We start from the raw sequence: 20,823 nt of genomic DNA, 5'->3' as shown, positions 1-20,823 counted from the left end.
TCAGTTCATTCAGCCGGCAGTGGCACCAGCTGCCCATCCCAGAACTCTGCCAGGAGCTGTAGTTGAGGCCTGAGAAGGTCATGGGGGGTGTTGGACCTCATTCATGGTGAGTGCTCTATCCACCCTTCCCCACAGGGCCCTTGGGGGAGACGGGGTAGTGGCTTCTGCCCCATCCTCATGCCTGTGGTGGTAGCATGGGCCTGGCTAGGCTGGGGCACTCTGCCCACTGGCTGCTGGGTCAGTGCCTATGCACAATGGTGAGACTGGAAATATGGGTGAGATTGACCATGAGAGAAGCCATTCCATGCTTTCTCAGGATACCGAAGTCAAAGCACTGAGTGACAACGGTAATGTCCATCCTGTCCTGCCTCAGAGCCTCAGTTTCCCCACCTGAAGCCAGAGCGATGCTGTGCTATCAGAAGTGGCACCATTCACTCTGGTGATTTATGGGAAAGGGCAGTCACAGCTGGGGATGTCTGGGTTTTCCTGGAGGGTCATAGATGGAGTCTCACTGCCTCCTATGGGCCCCATGGTTCAGCCTCAGGTTCCAGCAGCAAAACCCACCAGAAACCTCCTCCATAGCACCTTCCCAGCTAGCAACTGATACACCATGCCGAGTCCCCATGGACTCCCCTCGCACACAGCAACAACCAGCCCTGTTTATTTCCAGGCTTTTCAGGAGAAGCTAGCAGGGCAGTGCTAAGGCAGGAAGCCTGACCCCAGTGGCCGGTCCCTTACAGTAGGCCTCTAAGGGTCAGATCTCTTTTTTTTCCAGAATTTTTTTTTGAAAATAAAACAAAACACAAAACCCTCCTTAATAAACAACATGTAAACAGAATCAGCTGTTTCAGTCTCTGCACGGTCTCATTGTGTCTTCAAGGGCTTGTCCGTGATGGGCATTGGAGAGGGCTGGCCCATGGGGCCATTTTCCTCTTCCTCCAGGGAGCCCTGGGGGTAAACCACGAAACACAGCTCCTGGCCCCAGCGTGTCATGGACTCTAAGAACAGACAGATAGATCGTGGGAGGCAGGGTGTTGATCCTTTGAGGCAGGGATGACCCTAACTCTTGATACCTCCTTTGGGCAAAGAGTTGCTTCCTTTGCAGATGGATCCTGGCCACATCTACACGTAGCAGGAAGTTTGGAGGGAAGTCACTGGGTCCTTTGTCACCAGCCAGGCTGGCAGAGGTCCCTGTTCTTGGGTGGGATCAAAGAGATGCTTACCTTACCCCCCCAAGAGGCATGGTGGCAAAACCTGGCTCACCTGTGAGTCTGTGCACACACTTTGGTTTGCTTCTCCAGAATACTCCCAGGAAGAAGATGGGGACCCCAGTGAGGATGATGATGACGCCGACCCCACAGACCATGGGCTCTGAGATGAAGCTGAAGACCAGTAGGAATGCCCAGAACACCAAGTACGCAACAGGAATGAGGAGGTTCACCTAACAGAGAAAGGAAGCACAGGAGCACCGGGGGAGGGGCATCACCCTAGCTCTTCTTCCTGAACCACCATGGGGATCAGAGGCACTTCCTCCATCTCTTGGGAACTAGGGCCTGCATTGGCCCCCTCTGGTTGCACCCCAGTGCCCTGGAGAGCCATCCCTGGGTTGACTAGTTGGCTGAACTGCTGAGGCTGTCTACTTGAGCAGTGTGCTGAGCTATCCATTGCAGTTATCTGCAGAATGCTGTTTGTATTTGGCTGTAGCTCAACTATTTTTTCAGTGCTTCCTATTTCAGGCAGTCTTCAGGATTTATATACAGAAGGGGGGACTTTTCTGTCACTCTTCCATGTGAGAGCATGAGAATTCCAGGCCCTGTCCTTGGCAGCTCATGTGACCTTCGTCTCATTGTTCCCGTCTGTGGACTGGGAATATTAAAAGCACATGCTTCCTGGGGTTGTGAGGAGAGACTATGTCAGTGCATGGGAAGCCCTGCCCTCTGCAAATGCTGTGGTCCTCCTGGCCATTGTCACCCACACCTGCCTCGGGTGCTCAACTGAGATGAAGGCGGCCCTGGTTATTTCCAGCCTCACCTTGATGGGCCTGTGGAGTGCTGGCCGCCTCCAGCGCAGCACGAGCAGGCCCAGGATAGTGACTCCGTAGCAGAGGTAGTTGATGAAGGACACATAGTTGATGAGTGTGTATGTGTCACCCACGAGCATGATGACCGCTGTGGCCCCGCACTGGGAGAGGACCGAGGGCTGACGGCTGGCCTCCCACCTGCTTCTGGCCATCCCTGCGGGCTGCTCTGGGCCTTCCCACTCAGGTCAGGAGGTCAGGTGAGTCCCAGCCCTTTCCCACCCTCCACGGCTTATCTACCATAGGCAGGGAATGAGTTTTTGCCATTATCTTAAAAAGAAAGCCATCACTAGGTGTTTCTGGCTATGTGCACTGGATGGTTAGGTTCTCAGACTTACACAGACGAGGAGGGCAGGGATTGGGGTACAGCGTCTGACATGGATCATGGCCAGCAAGCTGGGTAAGTGTCCCTCTCGGGCTCCAGAGAAGCATAGCCTAGGCACAGGGAGGGCGATGGATGAGCCAGAGCAGGTGTTGGAGCTTCTCTGTGGGTTGCTAGAACCCAGGTCGGACCATTGCCCTCGGCCCTCCAGGCCCTGCCAGCTCTCCTCATGTAGTCTGCCTCCTGGCCTTCTTACCCTCAAGATTGGGATCAGACATTTGTTACTGGACAATTCATTGCCTCTGCTTTCCCCTCCCATGGCCCCTAGCGCAGCCTGCACACAGAAAGTCACCCGCCTGGTCTTACCTATACCACCCTCTCCCCCTTTCCTCAGTCTGGTCACCTGGATGAGGTGAACAGGTAGCCATTGATCCCTCCAAAAGTCGATAGTGCCACGGAGACAGGCATGACCCACGCGAAGTAGCCCAACAGCTTCTCGCCAAAGGTCTGCGTGGGCACAGAAGAGAGGCCAAGTATGAGGCTAGGGATGGGGTGCAGGCAGGGGTTGCAGAGAGGGCCAAGGTCCCCACTCACCACAGCCACTGCGTTGGAGGACAGCAACTCCTGTGGGGACATGGCGGTGAAGTAGGCAACGTTGGTGAATGTGTACACGAAAGTGACCAAGGGGATGGAAATAAAGATGGCACGAGGTAGGTTTCTGGGGACAGAGATCGGAGTGTCAGTCTTAGAGTCTCGTGTGTGCCCAGGCGGGGGCGGCTTCAGGCAGGAAAGAGACCAGCACTGCTACTGGGGACAGGGACATATGGTTGTCTGCCTTTCCCCCTGCCCGTCTGAGTACAAGCTAACGGAAGGAGGGACACATGATGAGGCCACTGGGATGAGGACACGTCCTCCCCTGAGGGCAGGAACTAATTAATGTCTGGATAGAAAGGAAACATTGCATAGAGACAAAGTCAGCCTAGAAAATCTCCCAGATGCCTTCAGAGCTCAGCCGTCAAGTCTGAGATCTCCCTGGGGATTCTCCACCCAACCCTGCCCCCCTTAGCTGCCACTGTCCCTGCCAAGGTCCCTGACTGAACATCAGATGGAGAGTCATGGGCTCTATCCTTCAGGACCATGTTGTGTGCGTATGTACAATGTTGGACCAAATGTAAACCACTAAACACAGCAGTGTTAACGATATTCAAGTCTTTCTGAGGCCCTACAAGGGGTCAGGCTGCAGCTGCAGACACAGACAGGGAAGAACACGGCTTCGGGGCTCTCCTTCGAGCCTGTTGTCATGGCAGCAAGTGTGGCCAGTGGATGGCCATTCTGGGCCTCGGTGACAGCAGATCTGTGGGGACAGCTGCTTCTCCTCCCAGTGCCTGCCCGGCAGCTTCACTCACTTGCGAGGGTCAACCAGCTCCTCGGTGACATAGTTGAGGAAGTTCCAGCCACTGAAGGCAAAAGAGCCTTGTAGGAAAGCCAGGGCGAGGTGGCCCACAGACGGCGTCATCCAGAAGGTAAAGGCGTTGGTGGGCCTCAGCTCTTCGAAGTGTCCTGGGGAGCCCAGATGTCAGGGATTAGCACAGTGCGCCCCCACCCCCATTCTCTCCAACGCTCCCACCCTGCTTCTTACCTCGGAAGAACTGGACAAAGCCAACACCAATGATGAGCGCCAGGGCCAGCAGCTTCCCGCCAGTGAAGATATCCTGGATGCGCGTGGCCCAGCGAACGCTAGAGCTGTTCACCCAAGTCAGGAGCACTGGAGAAGAAAGGGGCATGGGCACCTGAGGCCAAATCTAGGCCAGAAAGCAAGGGCAGAGTCTTCAGCAGCCGGAAGCCCGGGGCTTGAGATAAGTGTTACAGGTGATAGCAGCCGGGGGCTCCCACTCAGCTTTCCTCCCGTCAGAGTGGACAGAGAGTATCACGAGGTGGGGGGCAGCCGGCTGCCAAGAGGACAGAGGCTCAAGACCACTCACTCAGGCAGGCCATGGAGAGCACTCGGGAGGCAGTGGCTGGGGGGATGCAGTTGGGGAAGACGGGCTGAAGCACGTAGTTGGAGAAAGTCATGGAGATGACAGCCAGGCTGGTGGGGTACATGATGAGGACAGCACTCCAGAGCAGCAGGAATCTGTGAGCGGTGAGAGCCAGCATGGCACAGGCATTCTCAGTTCCCCTACCCATGCTGGCCTGGCTCAGACGTGAGGGTCTGGAATAGATGAGCCGGCCCCACCCCAGAGCTGGTGGACTGCGGAGGCTGGGGAGGTAGGAATCGGAACAACTGGAAACTGATCCCAGGCTGCCCCCTGAGTCCAGGCAGGTGAATCCCAGCCCTTAAGCTATAGCATTGTCCAGGGCTCTTGGCACTTCATGACTTGAGATGGTTGATGCTGAGCGGTGCTCCTGCCTTGATTTTGGAAGAAGAGTGATTTATGTCCCTGATACCAGAACCTCACCTATGCGTTATCCCATGGGGAACCGGGACTCTGCTAAGGTATATGTTCAAGGACTGCCTTCATCCAGACAGGTGCTGCTGCCCACACCCTTGAGAATGGCTTTAGCCAGCTCCTGGCTCGCCACTGAGGCTCCTTGGGACAGGCCTCTTAATGTTCATCTTTGATCCACCCCCTCCCTTTTTGCATAACCCAACCCCTTGGCTTCTGGGGCATTATGAACCTATAGCCTATCCCTTCTGCTCATCCTTGGCTTCTGAGGCATTATGGACCGACAGCCTATCCCTTCTGCTCATCCTTGCATTCTGGTTGCCCATGAAGTGGGGTCCAGGGCCATTTTTCTGTCACCTTCTCCCTGACTATTATCTCCAGGCCCACAGTAACAGACTTCTGCTTTTGTGGGTCCCAGACTTTCTACCCAAGGCCCAACTAAGCATCTCCTTCAATGTGCCACAGACCTTCACGATGGTGCAAGTCTTACCCCAAGAGCTCCCATCTACTGAGACCATCATCTATGGGGCCGCCGTTAAAGTGGGAAGTGGGTGTCACTCTTGCTTCACATACCTCACCCTCATGACACACTGGCTACTGTGTCCTCCTGAGTCAGGCTGTTAATGACTAAGACAGACTGGGATCTTAAGCATCTTCACTGAACGCATCTGGACAACTACAGCGACTTTAACTCCCCATCTCCTCCACTCCTGCTCTGAAGCTGGCCTGGCCTCTATCCACTGCAGACAGACACCCTACTCAGCCCACCACATCCTCTGGTCATGCTCTCGGGGCCTGGAAAAGATGCTCTCCTTGCTGAGGGGGCTGATACAAACTGCATTCTTTTTATAAGGCTGTGTAAGCTGGGTTTCCTTGCCTGGTATGCACCCACTCTCTGCTGCATAGCTGCTGACTGTGGCCACATTCTCAGGGCAAGGATCTTTTAGGTTGAATCCCATTTGAGGGATTGTTCTGCATTGTGAAAAACTTGAGGTTGGGGACAGTTGTGTGTGTGTGTCCCAGTTAAAACAGGCGTGGGAAGATATGTCATGCCCCTTCTCTCTCCTCTTGCAGCAATGGCTTTACTAGAGTAGAGACCTTCCTCACCTGAGTGCTAGCATCATCTAGTGGCTTCAGAGAGTAAGAGCGTCCCCCCCTCCAAAATCGCCCCAAGGGGAATAGAGTTGAAAGGGAGTTCCACAGAAGTGGGGGTCCTGTTTCTGGCAGGCCTGTCATCCCCAGTGGAGAGGTACATGCAGGAGGATTGTGAGTTGAAGGTCAACTTGGGTTATATAGAAAGACTCTGTCCCAGAATACCAGACCAAGGAAGAGAAAAGAATAAGGTAACACAAAGGAAACCCAGAGAGGGCAAGGATCTGATACCAGAGAAATGAAGTGGGCATTGGTGCTCCCCACCCTAGCTAGGGAAGGCTGCCAGACAACCCCAGCCACTATTTCCATCTACCCTCACCCCATAGCAGAGAGAACATCCCCTGCCAGGATTGCACACTCACCCAGCCAGGCCCCCGAAGATCTCAGTGACGTAGGCATAGTCCCCACCAGACTTGGGGATGGCGACACCCAGCTCTGCATAGCAGAGTGAGCCCAGAGCCGTCACGCCCCCACCCAGGACCCAGACGAAGAGGGCCAAACCCACGGAGCCCGAGTGTTCCAGGACACCTTTGGGTGAGATGAAGATGCCTGAGCCAATGATGTTCCCTGAAGAGAGAGAGAGTGAGGGGGTATCAGACTGAGGCACCAGTCAGGGGCTCAGGCTTCTTGGGGGGTAGAAGGCCCAAGATACTTCGGTGAAGAAGGGAGCCTGGCCAGCCCTGGAGGAGTGAAGGCAGGTGATCTGGAGGCATGGACTGTTGCTGAGACTCTCGGACCTGGGTGGGTCCACTCTGGGATCACCATTGGCTTTTTTCTGTCTCTGGCTGGGGAATGGCACCTTGCCCAGCTAGCCAGTATTGGTTACTGAGTTCTCCTGTTCCCTGATTTCCACTCCAGGTGAGAGTGAGGTGTCCCAGCCATCTGAACAATGGCAGAGAATGGGCACTGGTCTGTAATCCACATACCCCAGGCATGGCCAAGGCTCAGGTCCTCAGATCCTGCCATCTGGTACCCTCCCACCCGCTGGCCAGAGCTAGTCTCCCACAGCAAAACCTTGGTCCATCTTCCATCTGCCTGCCCTTCTCCTATTAACCTCATCTAGTCCACAGCTCAGTGTCTTATCGGGTACCTCCACCAGCAGGCGGTGGGCCGCCTGCCTGCGCTCAGCCCTGCACCGGCACTCACTGCAGGTGCCGAGTCCCACAATACCCAGACACAGCCCCATCCTGCTCTGTCTGTTGAGAAGTATGAGGCTAAATGGATGCTGAGAACTCATGCAGTCCAGCGTCTGCTCTGTCTCCCAGACACCCAGAGGCCACAGTTGTATTCCCTACTCCACGGGTGAGTAGATGACGCCTTTGCACAAGGAAGCCCTAAACCCCCGGGAGCTCCCCCTTGCAGAAGCCTCAGGACCCTGATTCTCTCCACTCCTCCACAGACACCCACACCAGCCATGGACAGAAACTTTTGTCTCCACCTTACAAACGAGGAGCCCTCATCCTTCGTGCCTATGCCTGGAGGCCACATGGGACATCAGGATGATTTGTCGTCTGGTAGTTTACTCTGCACCTGCAGTGAGCCCGGTGCAGTGCCCAGGACTGAGGGAAGGCAGGTGCCCTCACTGCCTGCTGCTGAAGGTCCCGGTAAAGACACCAAGCTGTGGGGCTGGAGAGATGGCTCAGAGGTTAAGAGCATTGCCTGCTCTTCCAAAGGTCCTGAGTTCAATTCCCAGCAACCACATGGTGGCTCACAACCATCTGTAATGGGGTCTGCTGCCCTCTTCTGGCATGTGGGCATACACACAGACAGAATATTGTATACATAATAAATAAATAAAATTTTTAAAAAAAAAAAAAAAAAAAAAAAAAAAAAGACACCAAGCTGTGAACCAGATGAGGACCCCATGCCTGTGCTCTTTGAGCCTTTTCAGTGGGCCATTTTACAGACAGGTCTCTAAACCCGGCTTCACATTGTGTAAAAGGCAGCAGAGGGTCAGAGGTCTGTGCCTGAACCCCAGGTGGGAAAAACCCCAGGAAGCACACTAGAGTCTGTCCAGACCTCAGGAAGCACACTAGTGTCTGTCCCGACCTCAGGAAGCACACTAGTGTCTGTGCAGACCCCAGGATGTGCACTAGTGTCTGTGCAAACCCCAGGATGTGCACTAGTGTCTGTGCAAACCCCAGGATGTGCACTAGTGTCTGTGCAAACCCCAGGATGTGCACTAGTGTCTGTGCAAACCCCAGGAAGCACACTAGTGTCTGTCCAGACCTCAGGATGTGCACTAGTGTGTGTGCAAACCCCAGGATGTGCACTAGTGTCTGTGCAAACCCCAGGATGTGCACTAGTGTCTGTCCAGACCCCAGGATGTGCACTAGTGTCTGTGCAAACCCCAGGATGTGCACTAGTGTCTGTCCAGACCCCAGGATGTGCACTAGTGTCTGTCCAGACCTCAGGATGTGCACTAGTGTCTGTCCAGACCTCAGGATGTGCACTAGAGTCTGTGCAGACCCCAGGATGTGCACTGGAGCCTGCCCACAGGAAAGAATTCCAGTCACTGGCTACATGTACACATGTACAATAGAGCTAGCACTGGTGGAGCCATCAGCTCAGCCCCCTCCTAGTAGGGCAAAGTGTGCATGTGCGTGTGTGTGTGTGTGTAGTCTGCTCACTTCACCTGTCAGGTCCACAGGCGGGGCTGGCAGAGGACACAGCAGCGGTTGCCAATCTGCATTCATTCCAGGTCCACCCTGCCGTCCCTCACCCCCGCCCCCAGTCGACACAGATTTCCAGTCTGGACAGCCACGATACCCTACTTGGTGTTCTGGTCACATCCCAGGAGCCCTAAATACATCCAGATAAGGATGGAATAATTCCTGTGCTCCAGTCCCCAGAGGTAAGCCATAACCCTCGACAGCTTTGTGGGAATGGGGCTGGGCTTGGGGAAGTTGGGGAGGAGCCACCTTCCATATCTCAGACAAGGGGCCCAAGGTCTGGGTGGGCTGCTGCGTTTGTAAAGAGTTTTTGAGCTCGCTCCATCCGGCGGTAGTTCTCAGGACCTGGCGGAACAGGATTTGCCAAAAGCCAGTGGAGTTTGAAGCCAACGGGGGCTGGGTGGCCTTGGAAGGCACTGGGTATGTTGGAGCTGGGAGCATCCAAGGCTCTGAGGCACCCCTCTCCTGTGGAGACCCCATAGCTCTACACAACTCCGTCTGCTGAAAACTCACAGGGTCTTCGGGGTCAGGGAAGCATCACTAGCCCTGAGCCAAGTGGCTAAGACCCCAGTGCTGGACTGGGCGTGTGTGGAAATGCATGATTGTTGTGGACACGTGCTTCAGGTGACCATTCAGAACTTCTCTCCTGTGGCTCAAACACCTGGGCCCTGCACCGGTACTCACTGCAGGTACCGTGTAAACTAATAGATGACCGATCACCCTGATGTCCCATGTGGCCTCCAGACATGGACGCAAAGGATGACGGTTCCTCATTTGTAAGGTGTATGTGTCTCTGAGGGCCTGTGGGCAAGCGGAGAACTCTGCCAGGCAGGACAACCTGGAGCACCTGCTCCGGACTCATGCTTGAAAATGACAAAGAAACCACGACACCGTGTTGGATGCTCTGGGTACCATGTGGGTGGGGTGGATGCAGGCAGCCACAGGGTGGTGGGCTTGGGTAAGCAGCAGAGGGCAACGAGGGGGTGGGTGGCAGAATGCTGAGGACAGGGTTAGTGGGGTGGTCCTAAGTGCCTGAGTGATTATGGATGTGAGGAGGGTCCCTAGAGCTGATGTTCTAGAGCAATGGTGCTCCACCTTCCTAATGCTGCAACCCTTAAATACAGTCCCTCGTGTTGTGGTGACCCCCCAACCATAAAATTAGTTTGGGTATTACTTCGTAACTGTAGTTTTGCTACTCTTATGAATTGTCATGTAAATATTTTTGGAGCTAGAGGTTTGCCAGAGGGGTCATGACCTGCAGGCTGAGAACCACTGTTTTAGAGTGTTCTTCTTACCAGGGGTAAGTTAAGAACTCTGTTCTTGGATCCCACATTCAAGTCCTGTAGATCTGTCTTGTGAAAAGAAACTGCAATGAATACACCAGCCCTTGAGGAATTCTGCATTGGAGGAGGAGGAGGAAGAGGAGGAAGGGGAGAAAGGAGGAGGAAAAGAAAGAGGAAGAGGAGAAAGAGGAGGATAAAAGGAAGTAAGAACAGGAGGGGTGGGACCCAGGGTCCAACAGGACCAAGATATGAAGATATGAAGATATTATAGAGTCCTAAGGTGGGCATCTGACTGACAGCCAGGGAGAGGCGGGTCCCGAGGCCTCTACATTCCTGTCCATTCAATGGGACAGCAGTCCTCTGGTTCCTGTTGGTCCTTCCAGGCAGGCAGGTGGGAGGACCTCTGAGTCTTCTCCCATCCCCCTTCCTTGTGCTGTCGCCGGGTAGTTTTATCACATTAAGATGTTTGGCCTGATGGGCTTACTTGCCTCCAGGAGGAATGAAGAAAGGGCCATTGTTCCCTGTGGCTATGCTGCTTGCTGACCTATTTCGGGGAGGCGGTAGCAGACCATAGAGGTCACAGGGGTAGGCTGTGGAGGTCAAGTCTGCAGAATGAGCCACGTGCTTATCCACGGCTCAAGCGCGTGTGTGTGTGTAACATGCAGTCTGATTGAGGAGGGACAGGGAGGTCACAACACTGGCAACATTTCTATCCTTAGAAACACATACAGGATTATACGTCTAGCAAGTACTCTCTTCTGGGACTCAGTTTCTCCATCCGTTAGTGGGGCCCCGGGCTCAGCAGAGAACCAATTTGATCTGACTTGGCCAGAGAAGAAGCATGTTGCTAAGTTCTTGATCCTGATCAGGCTCCCTGTCCCCTGCTGTTGTGAACAGCCCTGGTCACCAGACTTATAAGAAGCACCCCTCCCCCATCCAGATATCTCTCCAAATCACCCACCTGGACCCCAGGAATCTGATGGCTACCTCCTTCTCATAGCTCAGGGGGTAGGTGGAAAGGGACTCGTTAATACCTAGGCATTGGCATGCTTTGGTTGGCACATCAGTTGCCAAGGGAAGTACTTATGGATCTCACCATTTTTATAAAACCAGGAGATCCCTGTGCCCCACACAACTTTCCCTCTGGAGACCCAATTCCCAGAGGGACCCCAACATCCTGGGGTGAGCACTTAGAACTTTGCTGAGGCCTGGATGAAGTCTGCCCTCCTCTTCTGGGTCTTTCTAGTAAGAGTGTCCTTCCCTGGTGTGATAGTGGCCCCACTGAGGTCTTGGTAGAATACCAAGGAGGTGAGTGGGGACATCCAAGACGTGCCCTGGTTGCCAATGAGCCAGCCTGCACCTCCAGCTTAACCCAGTTTCCTTTGGAGAGAGGATGAACAGATATGTGAAGACCTTTCGCTCTGGCCTTCCCAGTCTAGTCCCGTCAAGCCGGCTACGCTTGCCAGGGCCCAGTCTCCAGGCCCAGACTTGTCAGGATCACCAACAAATTCTAAGATACTGATTCTGACCCTCAAGCCCCAGACGGCATCTTCCTCAATTAGATGGTGTTATGTAGCAGGCTAGTGCATGCTGCCCACTCACTATCCCAGCCAAGCTCCTGAGAGGCTGGCTTCCCAGGCTTTTTTATTTGTTTGAGCAAAGTCTGGATACGTAGCTCAGGCTGCTCTTGAACTCATGGCGCTCTCGAGTGCAGGGGCGACAGGTGCATACCTCCACGCCCTGTTTCTTGGAATTCTTTGTAGCTCCTTCATTTTAATCCTGACTTTTAACCACTGGGTGCCCAGGGCTGAGTCCAGGGCCCCTGACCCTCCCTAGTACTATCCTGCCCACTATGGCAATCCCCAAACTTCTAACCAGAGCAGGGACCCCCACTAAACTCAGCCTAGGCTACAAACTTCCCACTAGTGAGCCTCTCCCACATAACTCCAAACAGAACCCCCAACTTTCTGTCCCTTCTGTGGATCTGTTCCTTTCTGAAGTTGTCCTGACCAATCAGAGACAAACGGTCCTCCCTACTGCTCAGGCCACCATCTCTGTTACCGTCCCCTCCTGCCCCACGTCCAGGCTGTCACAAACACTGACCTGAACTTTTCGCCTTCCACCGCTGTCCCATCTGAAGCCACCCTTGACTCTGTCCCAGTGACTTCCTGCCTGGCCTCCCTTCTGTAACCTTTATCCCCATGGCCTCTCCTCCATAGTGAGCTGAGTTCCATCACATCTTTCTTCAGGTCACCCCCTTGCCCCACAGCCCCCACCTCCTAAAGGGAAAAAAAGGCAAAGTCTTTACCATAGCTCACAACCCACCAGGAAGCCCTGTCAGACTCCACCCTGCCCCAGCACAACCTGCCCTCCTTCCTGCCTCCGACACCTGATCCCAATACTTATCGTGGCCACTGGTTGCGTGTCTGGCTGATTCTTTTGTGTGCTGACTGTCTGCACTGGGGCGTCAGCCCCAGCAGAGGGACCAGCCTGCCTTGCGTCCTGTTGGGTGTCCAACGCACCTGGCATCCATGAACAGGTGCATGAGGGTCTCTGGGGTCAGCCTTGTGGCTGCAGCTGCCTCGATTTCCAGTGATGCCCCCTTCGCTGTCCTAAGGACATCTGATCTTGAGTAGGTTGCCGCTCAGGGCCTCAGTTTCTTCATTTGTAAGTGGGGCTGGGGTTATCCTCAGGACGGGTAAGGAAGAGTGTCTCTGACGAGACCTGTTGACTTACGGCCCTGGGGATTGTGGACAAGAATGCGGAGGGCTGGATGACAAGGGACTGGCCTCTAGAAAGGTGGGGTTCATGCACTAGCCCCTCACATCCCTGCATACGTTTGAGCCTGACGTTCAGACACCTACATGAGTTAGACACTTGAGTCCCAGAAGGAAAGCGGAGAAGCAGTGGCCTGGGCGGCAAAGCTACAGTGACTCGGTCTGTTGGGCTTGTGTGAGAGGGATAGCTGAGGTCTCGACAGCAGGATAAGACCCTGTGTGCACAGCCACAGGAAGGACTGGCTTTCTTTGTTCTGTTCCTGCATAGCAGAGGGAGATCTGTCTACTCTAGCTCAATCCCCGGCCGCCCTCCATCAACAGGGTTGAGTCAGGCCTTCGCTTTGCCAAACCTCCATCACACAAAGGACTCTGGAAACTTGAATTCAAATTCTGAGCTCACCAGTTGAGAATTTACCATTTATCTCTCAACCTCAGCTTTTCTAGCTGTGTAATGGGTACAAAACTTGCCATCCCACAGGGCGGGCATGAGAATCAAAAGAGGTAAAGTAAATCCATAGTATAACGAGAGGTGGCACTCTGAACAGGTATCTGGTGCGCTGGTGTCCTGCACAGCTCTGTCCCCACTGGCTGCTTCCTTCCTTCCTCATCCCCTCCAGGTTTGGCTGTGAGCACAGTCCTACAGTTGAGGGGCAGTCTCATCTTCTCTGCAGCCAATCGTCCATATCTCCCATCCCCCAAAGTCTTACTCCTCCGCCTGGGCTGAGGCAGACAATGTATCGAGATGTGAATCACAGAACCAATGGGAGGCTTCATCGAACGCTTTGGAAATATCCCGTGACAGCTAACCCATAAAGACAGGTTACTCACAGCGAAGAGGTGACTTTCTCCAGACGTGTATATTAAAGTATGAGCTTCCCGGGTTAGGATGGAGAAGAAGCAGGCACACCCAAAAAACTGGGAGCTGAGCCATGTGGGAAGCAGCCACAGGGCCTTGCATGGAAGAAGGGGGACCCCTGGGGCATCCGGAGGTGCAGCTCTGGCCTCCTCCCATTTGGTTTGTCTACTGTCTGGTTCAGTGTCTTGGCAGAAACTCTTCAGAGCTCCGTGAGCCGGGCCCATAGGAGACCACCAGTACCATGGACAAGAGATGATCATCTGAACTCTGTCCCCACGTCTACCATCGTCACTTAGCTGAGTTGGCTTTCACCCTCCTCAGCCTTCAGCTTCTGGAGGCCAAGGGGGAGCCATGGAGCAAGAATAAGCTGAAAGGGTGAAGGGAACTGGTGGGCCAGACCCAGACTCCAAGGCACAGGTCCTCCAACGCCTGTGCTGGAGAAGGAGCAAGATGGTGGAGCTCCACTCCTACTCCCTATCAGGCCACTGTCACCCTCTTCTTGAGGCTGGAACCCTGGCAGCCTCTGACTGACTTGAGGAGGACAGGACCATAACGAGGGTAATGTGTGGTGCGTGACTGCCAGGTTTTATGTCTCTCTGAGAACCTCTCGGGCACTGTAGCCAGCCCCAGACATGGGCAGCCTCTTGACTCACTAGCGCAGCAGTGATATGTAGGCTTCCCCTTTTTGTGTGTTGGGGTGCGGCCCCTACAAAGGATATTGGTGCAGGAAAAGGTCTAACTAGTACTCTCTGGCCGAACCCCAACTCGACCCTTTCTGTTATCAGACAGCCAGGCAGGGGCTCCCAGAGGTACAGCAGGACCATTCTAGAGGACAAGATGGAGGAACTGTCTGGAACTGGATTCAGGGGTGACTCTAGGTATGAGGATGCTGGGTACCTAGGAGATACTACATCTCTCCAGCTGGAGTGTCTCATCGAGGGGCATGAAGCCTGAAAAGGTCAGCCTGTCCCAGTGAGCCCCTCAGCCTTTCTCTATCTCCAGGGGTCAAAGGGCAGAAGGGCAAAGTTGTGGCTGCAGCTCCCACTGGCCGGGGAAGAGGACAGTCAAGGCCCTAATTATTGATCTTCTAGACCCCCAACTCCTGGGCACAGGGGAAGAGAAAAGGTCCCTCCCAAGAGGGTTAACCCAGTTCTCCTTCAGAAGTCAAGGGACAGAGGTGTGTGTGTGCGTGTGTGTTCGTGTGTGTGCGTGTGTGTTCGTGTGTGTGTGTGTGTGTGTGTAGGGGGCAACACCACTGTCCCTGTCTCCAAGCCTTCTACCTACCCAAGGGGCCCCATCTGTAAGGAGAATAAAAGGGCCAGACCATGAGAGCACCCACTCAGGTCCCAGGGCTGAACGGGAGCTCTCCTGGAGGCTTGGTCTGCTCCTGGTAGCGCTATCGCTGGCTACTCCACTGCCTCTGCCAGAATTCTGTTGCCACATCTGCCAGGAAAGACGGCTCAGGGACAATTTCCTCTCGATTTAAGCTCTACCTGGCCATTTCCCCACAGTCCTTCCCGCTTTCTCAGAAGAGATGGCCTCACCGCCCTGGCACTTGAACCCGGCAGGCAGTAGGGTAATAGACAGCCTGCCCTGCAATCCAGAACTTGCCACTAAAAGCAGGCCTAGTCATTAATTCCGTTTCCAAGAGGGAAGCAGGGTAATTGCCTTGACAAAGCCCCACAGAGAAATGAAGACCAGGGGAGGTTGCAGCAAGGAGACCCCCCCACACACACCCGCGCGCAACGCCACCTCCACGCTCAACTTTCCAGAGAGATTGGGGAAGAGGGGGCAAAAGGATCTGCGGTTACTATGCCAGGCCCTGTTCCGAGAGGGGTCAAGTGTATTCTGCAGCCATCGCAACAGGTGCTCCAAGGGTTTCTTTGACCCTGTGAGGGAGAAATTCCAAGGGGATCCCCAGAGCTTTCCACCCCGAGTGCACCCCGCTCACCGATGATGATGGTGCAGGCGCTCACCAGTCCGATCTCTTTCTTGAGCGCCACCCGCTCCGAAGTGCCCGGGCCGGGTCCAGGACCCGGGGAAGGCGAGGGCGTAGGGCCGGGGTTCCCGCGCCCTCCGGGCTGCTGTATGTGGCCTGTCATGTCGCTGTCCCGCCTTTTCCCAGCTTTCTGCGCTACCCCGTCTGTCCGGCCCGCCGCCAGTCTGTCGGTCGGCCCGTCTGTAGGTGCGCTCGCGGCCCTCGCAGCCCGGGACAGCGCCCACAGACGGGCGCATGCGCTGGCACGCAGCCCGGGCCCCCGGGGGCCCCCGAGCGGTTGGATCCAGGGAGGGACGGAAGGAGGGCCCGCCGGCAGCCCCCTCCCCCACCGCCCTTAAAGGGAACTCCCTTTCCCCAACCCCAATCTGGGGAAACAGGAGGGGGCTTTGATCGAAGTTACCGAGGATTTCCTAGTTGAGTGAACGAAGGGGCTACACCCTGTCTTGGGTGAGGTGGGGTAGCAGAGCTCAAAGACCAGACTGGCCCTGCCCTCAAGAAGTCTATGTAAGGCACGCGGGGGCGGGGGGAGTAGGGGGTGCTGCATGCCACGACATGTACTTTTTAAATCCCTCGTGCCCCATTAGTGAAGGATGGTCATTGCACAGGTGAGAATTGCGACCCAGAGGCAAGTTACCTCACAGCTTCAGCGCAAACTTTCTGATAGCTCGCTGGCCTCTAGGGGTTATAAGGATGCGGCGGGGGGGGGGGGGAGCTGTCTCTAGAACAGTTCTGGAGGTCAAAGGCTTGCGGAAAGATGAAGACCTCAGAGACCCTAGAGGTCACTTAGGGAGTCCCAGGGCATCTTGGGACACCCCCATCCATTCCTGCCTCTCTGAATCTCCCAATTCCTTTAAGGTTCAGCCTTATGCCCCACCGCACACTCAGCTGCACAGGTCAGAGCCAGGGCTCGGTGGACTAGGACGTTGGCCCAGGTCCCATGCTGTCCAGCATGGCCCAAGGTGACTAGGCTACTGGAAGTGCCAGGGAGTCATGAAGGGAGCAATTATGGTACAAGGAGGTCTTGGAACTCAGGGTCCAGGGGAGCCTGCCTCCTCCCGGAAGCCATCGGGTGGTGCAGCCCGTCTCGTGGGGCAGATAAATGCACGAGGAGGAGGGGGAGCCCGTCTAGGCCACCAGGGCGGCGGGCGGAGCGAGGCTGGCACAGTGTGGCCGGCGGCGGAACAGTCTTTGTGTGCTGCTGGCGATCGCTGCTTCGCACCGTCTCCTGCATGTGGATGAGGCCACGCGGGGCCACTGGTCCTTCCCCCGATCGCGGCCTCAGGCTTGCTGGGGAAGGATAGGGAGGACCCTGGAAGGAACTATCGCTGAAGTCCAAGAGCCTGGACTGGAGGCGGAGCATGGAGGTGGGATCTTGGCCAAGGCCCAGCTCTACAGGCTGGAACTTCGAAGTTGGGGCGGGGACTTGATAAATAGAAGAGGGAGGATTCTGGGGGGATTGGGGTGGGGGAAGCCACCCGGCAGAGCTACATCCTTCGCACTCCCGTCGGAGCCCAACATTCTTGGCGACCTCTGCCTCCCGCCCCAGAGACGCGTTGAGTTAACGTGGCGGGCTCTCTTAAAGGAACATCTGGGGTGGGAGAGAGGTCCTGATTCCTCAGGACACTCATGATTGTTGCAGGAGGCAAAGGATCCGAGAGCCTTGACCTTCTGGTTTGACTGAAACTCCATTGCCTTTGCAATGCCAAGAGGTCTGCTGGACGAGGGTCCAGCCAGAATTATTCCACCAAGGCTAGCTGCCAAGGGGCAGAAGATGGCATCAGAGTCACAGTGCAAAAGCCAGTGGTTTTTCAAAGTGGACCCTCTCCTGGGCCTTGAAATATGACGTTTGTGTCCCAGAGGAAGGGCTGAATCTGGGGCTCTGCACCGGGTGGAGTGTGTATGTCTCTGTCTTGGGGCATAGTGCAGAAGGTCGTTTTAGTTGAATAGAATCTGCAGACTGAAACAGGACTCAAAAAGTCAGTAAGACTAGACTAAGAGGCCAGTGCGAGACTTTCTCAACAGATGCTCATCCATGACTTAAAGCCATCTGCAAAACTCTCAATAAGTTAGAAACACAGCTGCCTTCACCTGAAGATAACTTCCCACCTGAAGGCAGAGAGCCCAGGAAGCAAAAAACAATCCCTACAGCTGCCATCGTGCCGAAAGGCAAAACAGCAAATGCTGTACCACAGAACTGGAGGACGGGGAGAAAGGCACACTCGTCAGTTTTATGAAATACAATGTGAGCCAATGTCACAAGGCGAAAAGGAGGAGGAGGAGGAGGAGGAGGAGGAGGAGGAGGAGGAGGAGGAGGAGGAGGAAAGAAGAAGAAGAAGAAGAAGAAGAAGAAGAAGAAGAAGAAGAAGAAGAAGAAGAAGAAGAAGAAGAAGAAAAGCAGTTTGAAGACAGGGAAAAGGCAAAAGCTGTTATTCACATGGGATATATGACTGGGTGCATAGAAACTAAAATAGAATGGTAAATTGCAAGTCGATAAATTTATTTGGTCCAGTAACTGGATACAAGCTCAATATACAGAAATGAATTATATTTCTGTATACCAGCAACAATTTAAAACATTATATAATTGCATAAAAACAAATACTCTAGCTAGAGAGATGACTCATGGGTTAAGAGCACTTGTCACTCTTGCAGAGGACCCTAGTTCAGTTCCCCGCCCACACAGAAAGGCCCACAACCCTCTGTATCTCCAGTGCCTTAGAATCTAGCACCCTCTTCTGGCCACTACTGGAATTGCACATAATGTACCTAAACACATACACGGAAATATTAAGAAAAAAAAAATTTTTTTTTTAAAGACAGGGTTTCTTTATGTAGCCTTGGCTGTCCTGTAGCTAGCTCCGTATACCAGATTGGCCTTAAACTCACAGAGTTCTGCCTGCTCTGCCTTGTGGGTGCTAGGATCAAAGGCATGTGCACCAACTACTCCATAAGAAAATCTTTAGAAAACACTCAAGAATACACTATGTTTGGTTGTTGGAATTTAAAATAGCCTTTTCCCCACTGAGGGTGATATTGCACGCCTTTAATCACAGCATTCAGAAGACAGAGGCAGGCAGATCTCTGTGAGTTTGAGTTCGGCCTGATCTATGTAGTGAGAGTTCTAAACCTGGAATTACTTGGTGACCGGCTCGCATCTCTCCTGACTCCACCTTTCCTCCTCCCAGAGTCCTCTATGTCTGGCTTCCCCATCCCTATTTCCTGTCTGGCTCCTGGTCTGTCAGTTTTTTATTAACCAACGGGAGTGATATATATTCACAGTGTACAGAAGGATTATTCCACAACAAAAGGCTTTGACAAATTAACCTTCGAATAGGTTGATAGTTGGCACATCTCAATATCTTTGTGTTTATTTGGTTCCTCCTGGGGGGGTGGGGTAGAAGATGGCAAACTGATATTGAAATATATGTAAAGTGGACTAGCATTGGAAGGTGTACACCCTAGTGTGGAAGACACATGGTACTGAGGCAAGCTAATGCACCATAGAGGTGAGTATGAACTCAGAGAAACAAGACGGATCCTAGAGCGCTCCCCGCTCTGGGTTCTCACCACCAGATGGCACTGCAGAGCAGTGGGGCCAAGACACCATGACAGGTCAGCGTCTCTGTATCGGTATCGGGTGGGGCAGCAAAACTCTCTCAACTTTGCTTCACACTGTACCCTATCTGCATTAGCTTCTCAAACTGTAACGCCTGAGAATTAGCTTAGAAAGTACTTATTTATTTTACAAACGTTTTGATTAGTGGGTCTCATGGTAAAGTTTTTATATGCATCTATTATTGTACCTTGCCTATGTTTGTGCCTCAGCACCCTTCCTCACCCCTCCCAAGCACCCCTCACTGGTCCCCTTCCTCTCCTCAAGTAGACATCTTTCTATTTTATGTCAGAAATACATGTATTCCTATGTATGTATGTATGTATGTATGTATGTATGTGTGTGTATATGTATGCATGTGTGTATGTATCTATGCATGTGTGTATATGTATGCATGTGTGTTGCATGTATGTGTGTATGTATGCATGTGTATATGTATGCATGTGTGTATGTATGTATGTATGTGTGTATATGTATGCATGGGTGTATGTATGTGTGTATGTATGTATGCATGTGTATGTATGTGTGTATGTATGTGTGTATGCATGCATGTGTGTATGTATGTATGTATGTATGTATGTGTGTATGCGTGCATGTGTGTATGTATGTATGTATGTGTGTATGCATGCATGTGTGTATGTATGTATGTGTGTGTGTATGTACTTGGTCAGACTCCACATATGTGAGAAAACAGGTAGTATTCTGTCTTACTGCCCTATCACCCTTTCCTGTTCTCTTCTTTTTTTAACTCTGTTTTTATATTCTTTTTTAAATTGATATTTATTGAGCTCTACATTTTTCTCTGCTCCCCTCCCTGCCTCTCCCTTCCCCCCTTCAACCCTCCCCCAATGTCCCCATGCTCCCAATTTACTCAGGAGATCTTGTCTTTTTCTACTTTCTACTTCCCATGTAGATTATATCTATGTGAGTCTCTCTTAGTGTCCTCATTGTTGTCTAAGTTCTCTGGGATTGTGGTTTGTAGGCTGGCTTTCTTTGCTTTATGTTCAAAAACTACCTATGAGTAAGTACCTGTGATAATTGTCTTTCTGTGTCTGGGTTACTGTTTTCTTCTTTTTGTGCCTTCTAGGCCTCCCATAATTCATAGCGCCACAGATAAATACAGACATAACTGGATACAGTTCTATATGCCAGAGAAAAGATGTGAGTCTGAGTCTCTGAGTCTGGCTTATTTCCCTTAACATGATTCTCTGACTCCTTCATTTCCTTTCTTTCTTTTCTTTACGAGACAGGGTTTCTCTGTAGCTTTGGAGCCTATCCTGAAACTAGCTTTTGTAGACCAGGCTGACCTTGAACTCACAGAGATCTGCCTGCCTCAGTCTCCTGAGTGCTGGGATTAAAGGTGTGCACCACCGCCACACGGCTTCCATTCATTTTCTTACAAATGACAGCATTTTTTTTTCTTTTTTACAGCTGAATCAAATTCCATTGTGTCCTTTATCCATTCGTAGTTGATGGCCTTTTAGGCTGTTTGATTATCGTGAATGCCACAGCCATGAACACGGGTGTACCAGTATTTCTGTGGAGCATTGACAGAATCCTCCAGCAGGACTGAGGTAGCTGAATCCTATGGCAATTCTGCTTTTAGTCTCCATAGTGATTTCCAC

The 20,823-nt window shown here is 53.0% G+C and overlaps 1 protein-coding gene across 3 annotated transcripts; it reads right to left on the bottom strand.

The window, feature by feature from the left end:
• Window positions 1-639: 639 nt before the first annotated feature.
• Slc7a10 (solute carrier family 7 member 10) lies at window positions 640-15,801 on the bottom strand. Of its 3 annotated transcripts, none has more exons than XM_057757802.1 (11): window positions 15,538-15,801; window positions 6,361-6,565; window positions 4,382-4,533; window positions 4,039-4,164; window positions 3,806-3,959; window positions 2,994-3,117; window positions 2,803-2,906; window positions 2,416-2,512; window positions 2,032-2,241; window positions 1,264-1,441; window positions 640-998 (listed from the first exon to the last, which is right to left on the bottom strand). In XM_057757802.1, exons 1-11 carry the CDS (start codon window positions 15,686-15,688, stop codon window positions 865-867), a joined length of 1,635 nt encoding a protein of 544 aa, XP_057613785.1. In that variant the 5' UTR covers window positions 15,689-15,801; the 3' UTR covers window positions 640-864. The 3 variants fall into 3 exon arrangements, with proteins under 3 accessions (XP_057613785.1, XP_057613794.1, XP_057613802.1); XM_057757811.1 differs by having other exon boundaries at window positions 2,032-2,181; XM_057757819.1 differs by lacking the exon at window positions 2,032-2,241.
• Between the last annotated feature and the right edge of the window lie 5,022 nt (window positions 15,802-20,823).

The sequence above is a fragment of the Chionomys nivalis genome, chromosome 2 (genome assembly GCF_950005125.1).
Source record: "Chionomys nivalis chromosome 2, mChiNiv1.1, whole genome shotgun sequence".
Taxonomy (NCBI): domain Eukaryota; kingdom Metazoa; phylum Chordata; class Mammalia; order Rodentia; family Cricetidae; genus Chionomys; species Chionomys nivalis.
The sequence above is the reverse complement of the archived record's forward strand: the minus strand, read 5'-3'. Positions and strand labels throughout refer to the sequence as shown.

Bases quoted from the DNA above. Each gene is read 5' to 3' on its own strand.
- Slc7a10 (XM_057757802.1), bottom strand. From the start codon at position 15,688: ATGACAGGCCACATACAGCAGCCCGGAGGGCGCGGGAACCCCGGCCCT. The intron at 2,242-2,415 runs GTAAGTCTGAGA...GGCCCAGAGCAG, and splicing joins TCCCTGCCCTCCTCGTCTGT to CCCGCAGGGATGGCCAGAAG. The intron at 1,442-2,031 runs GTGAGGCTGGAA...TTTCTCTGTTAG, and splicing joins CACTCCACAGGCCCATCAAG to GTGAACCTCCTCATTCCTGT.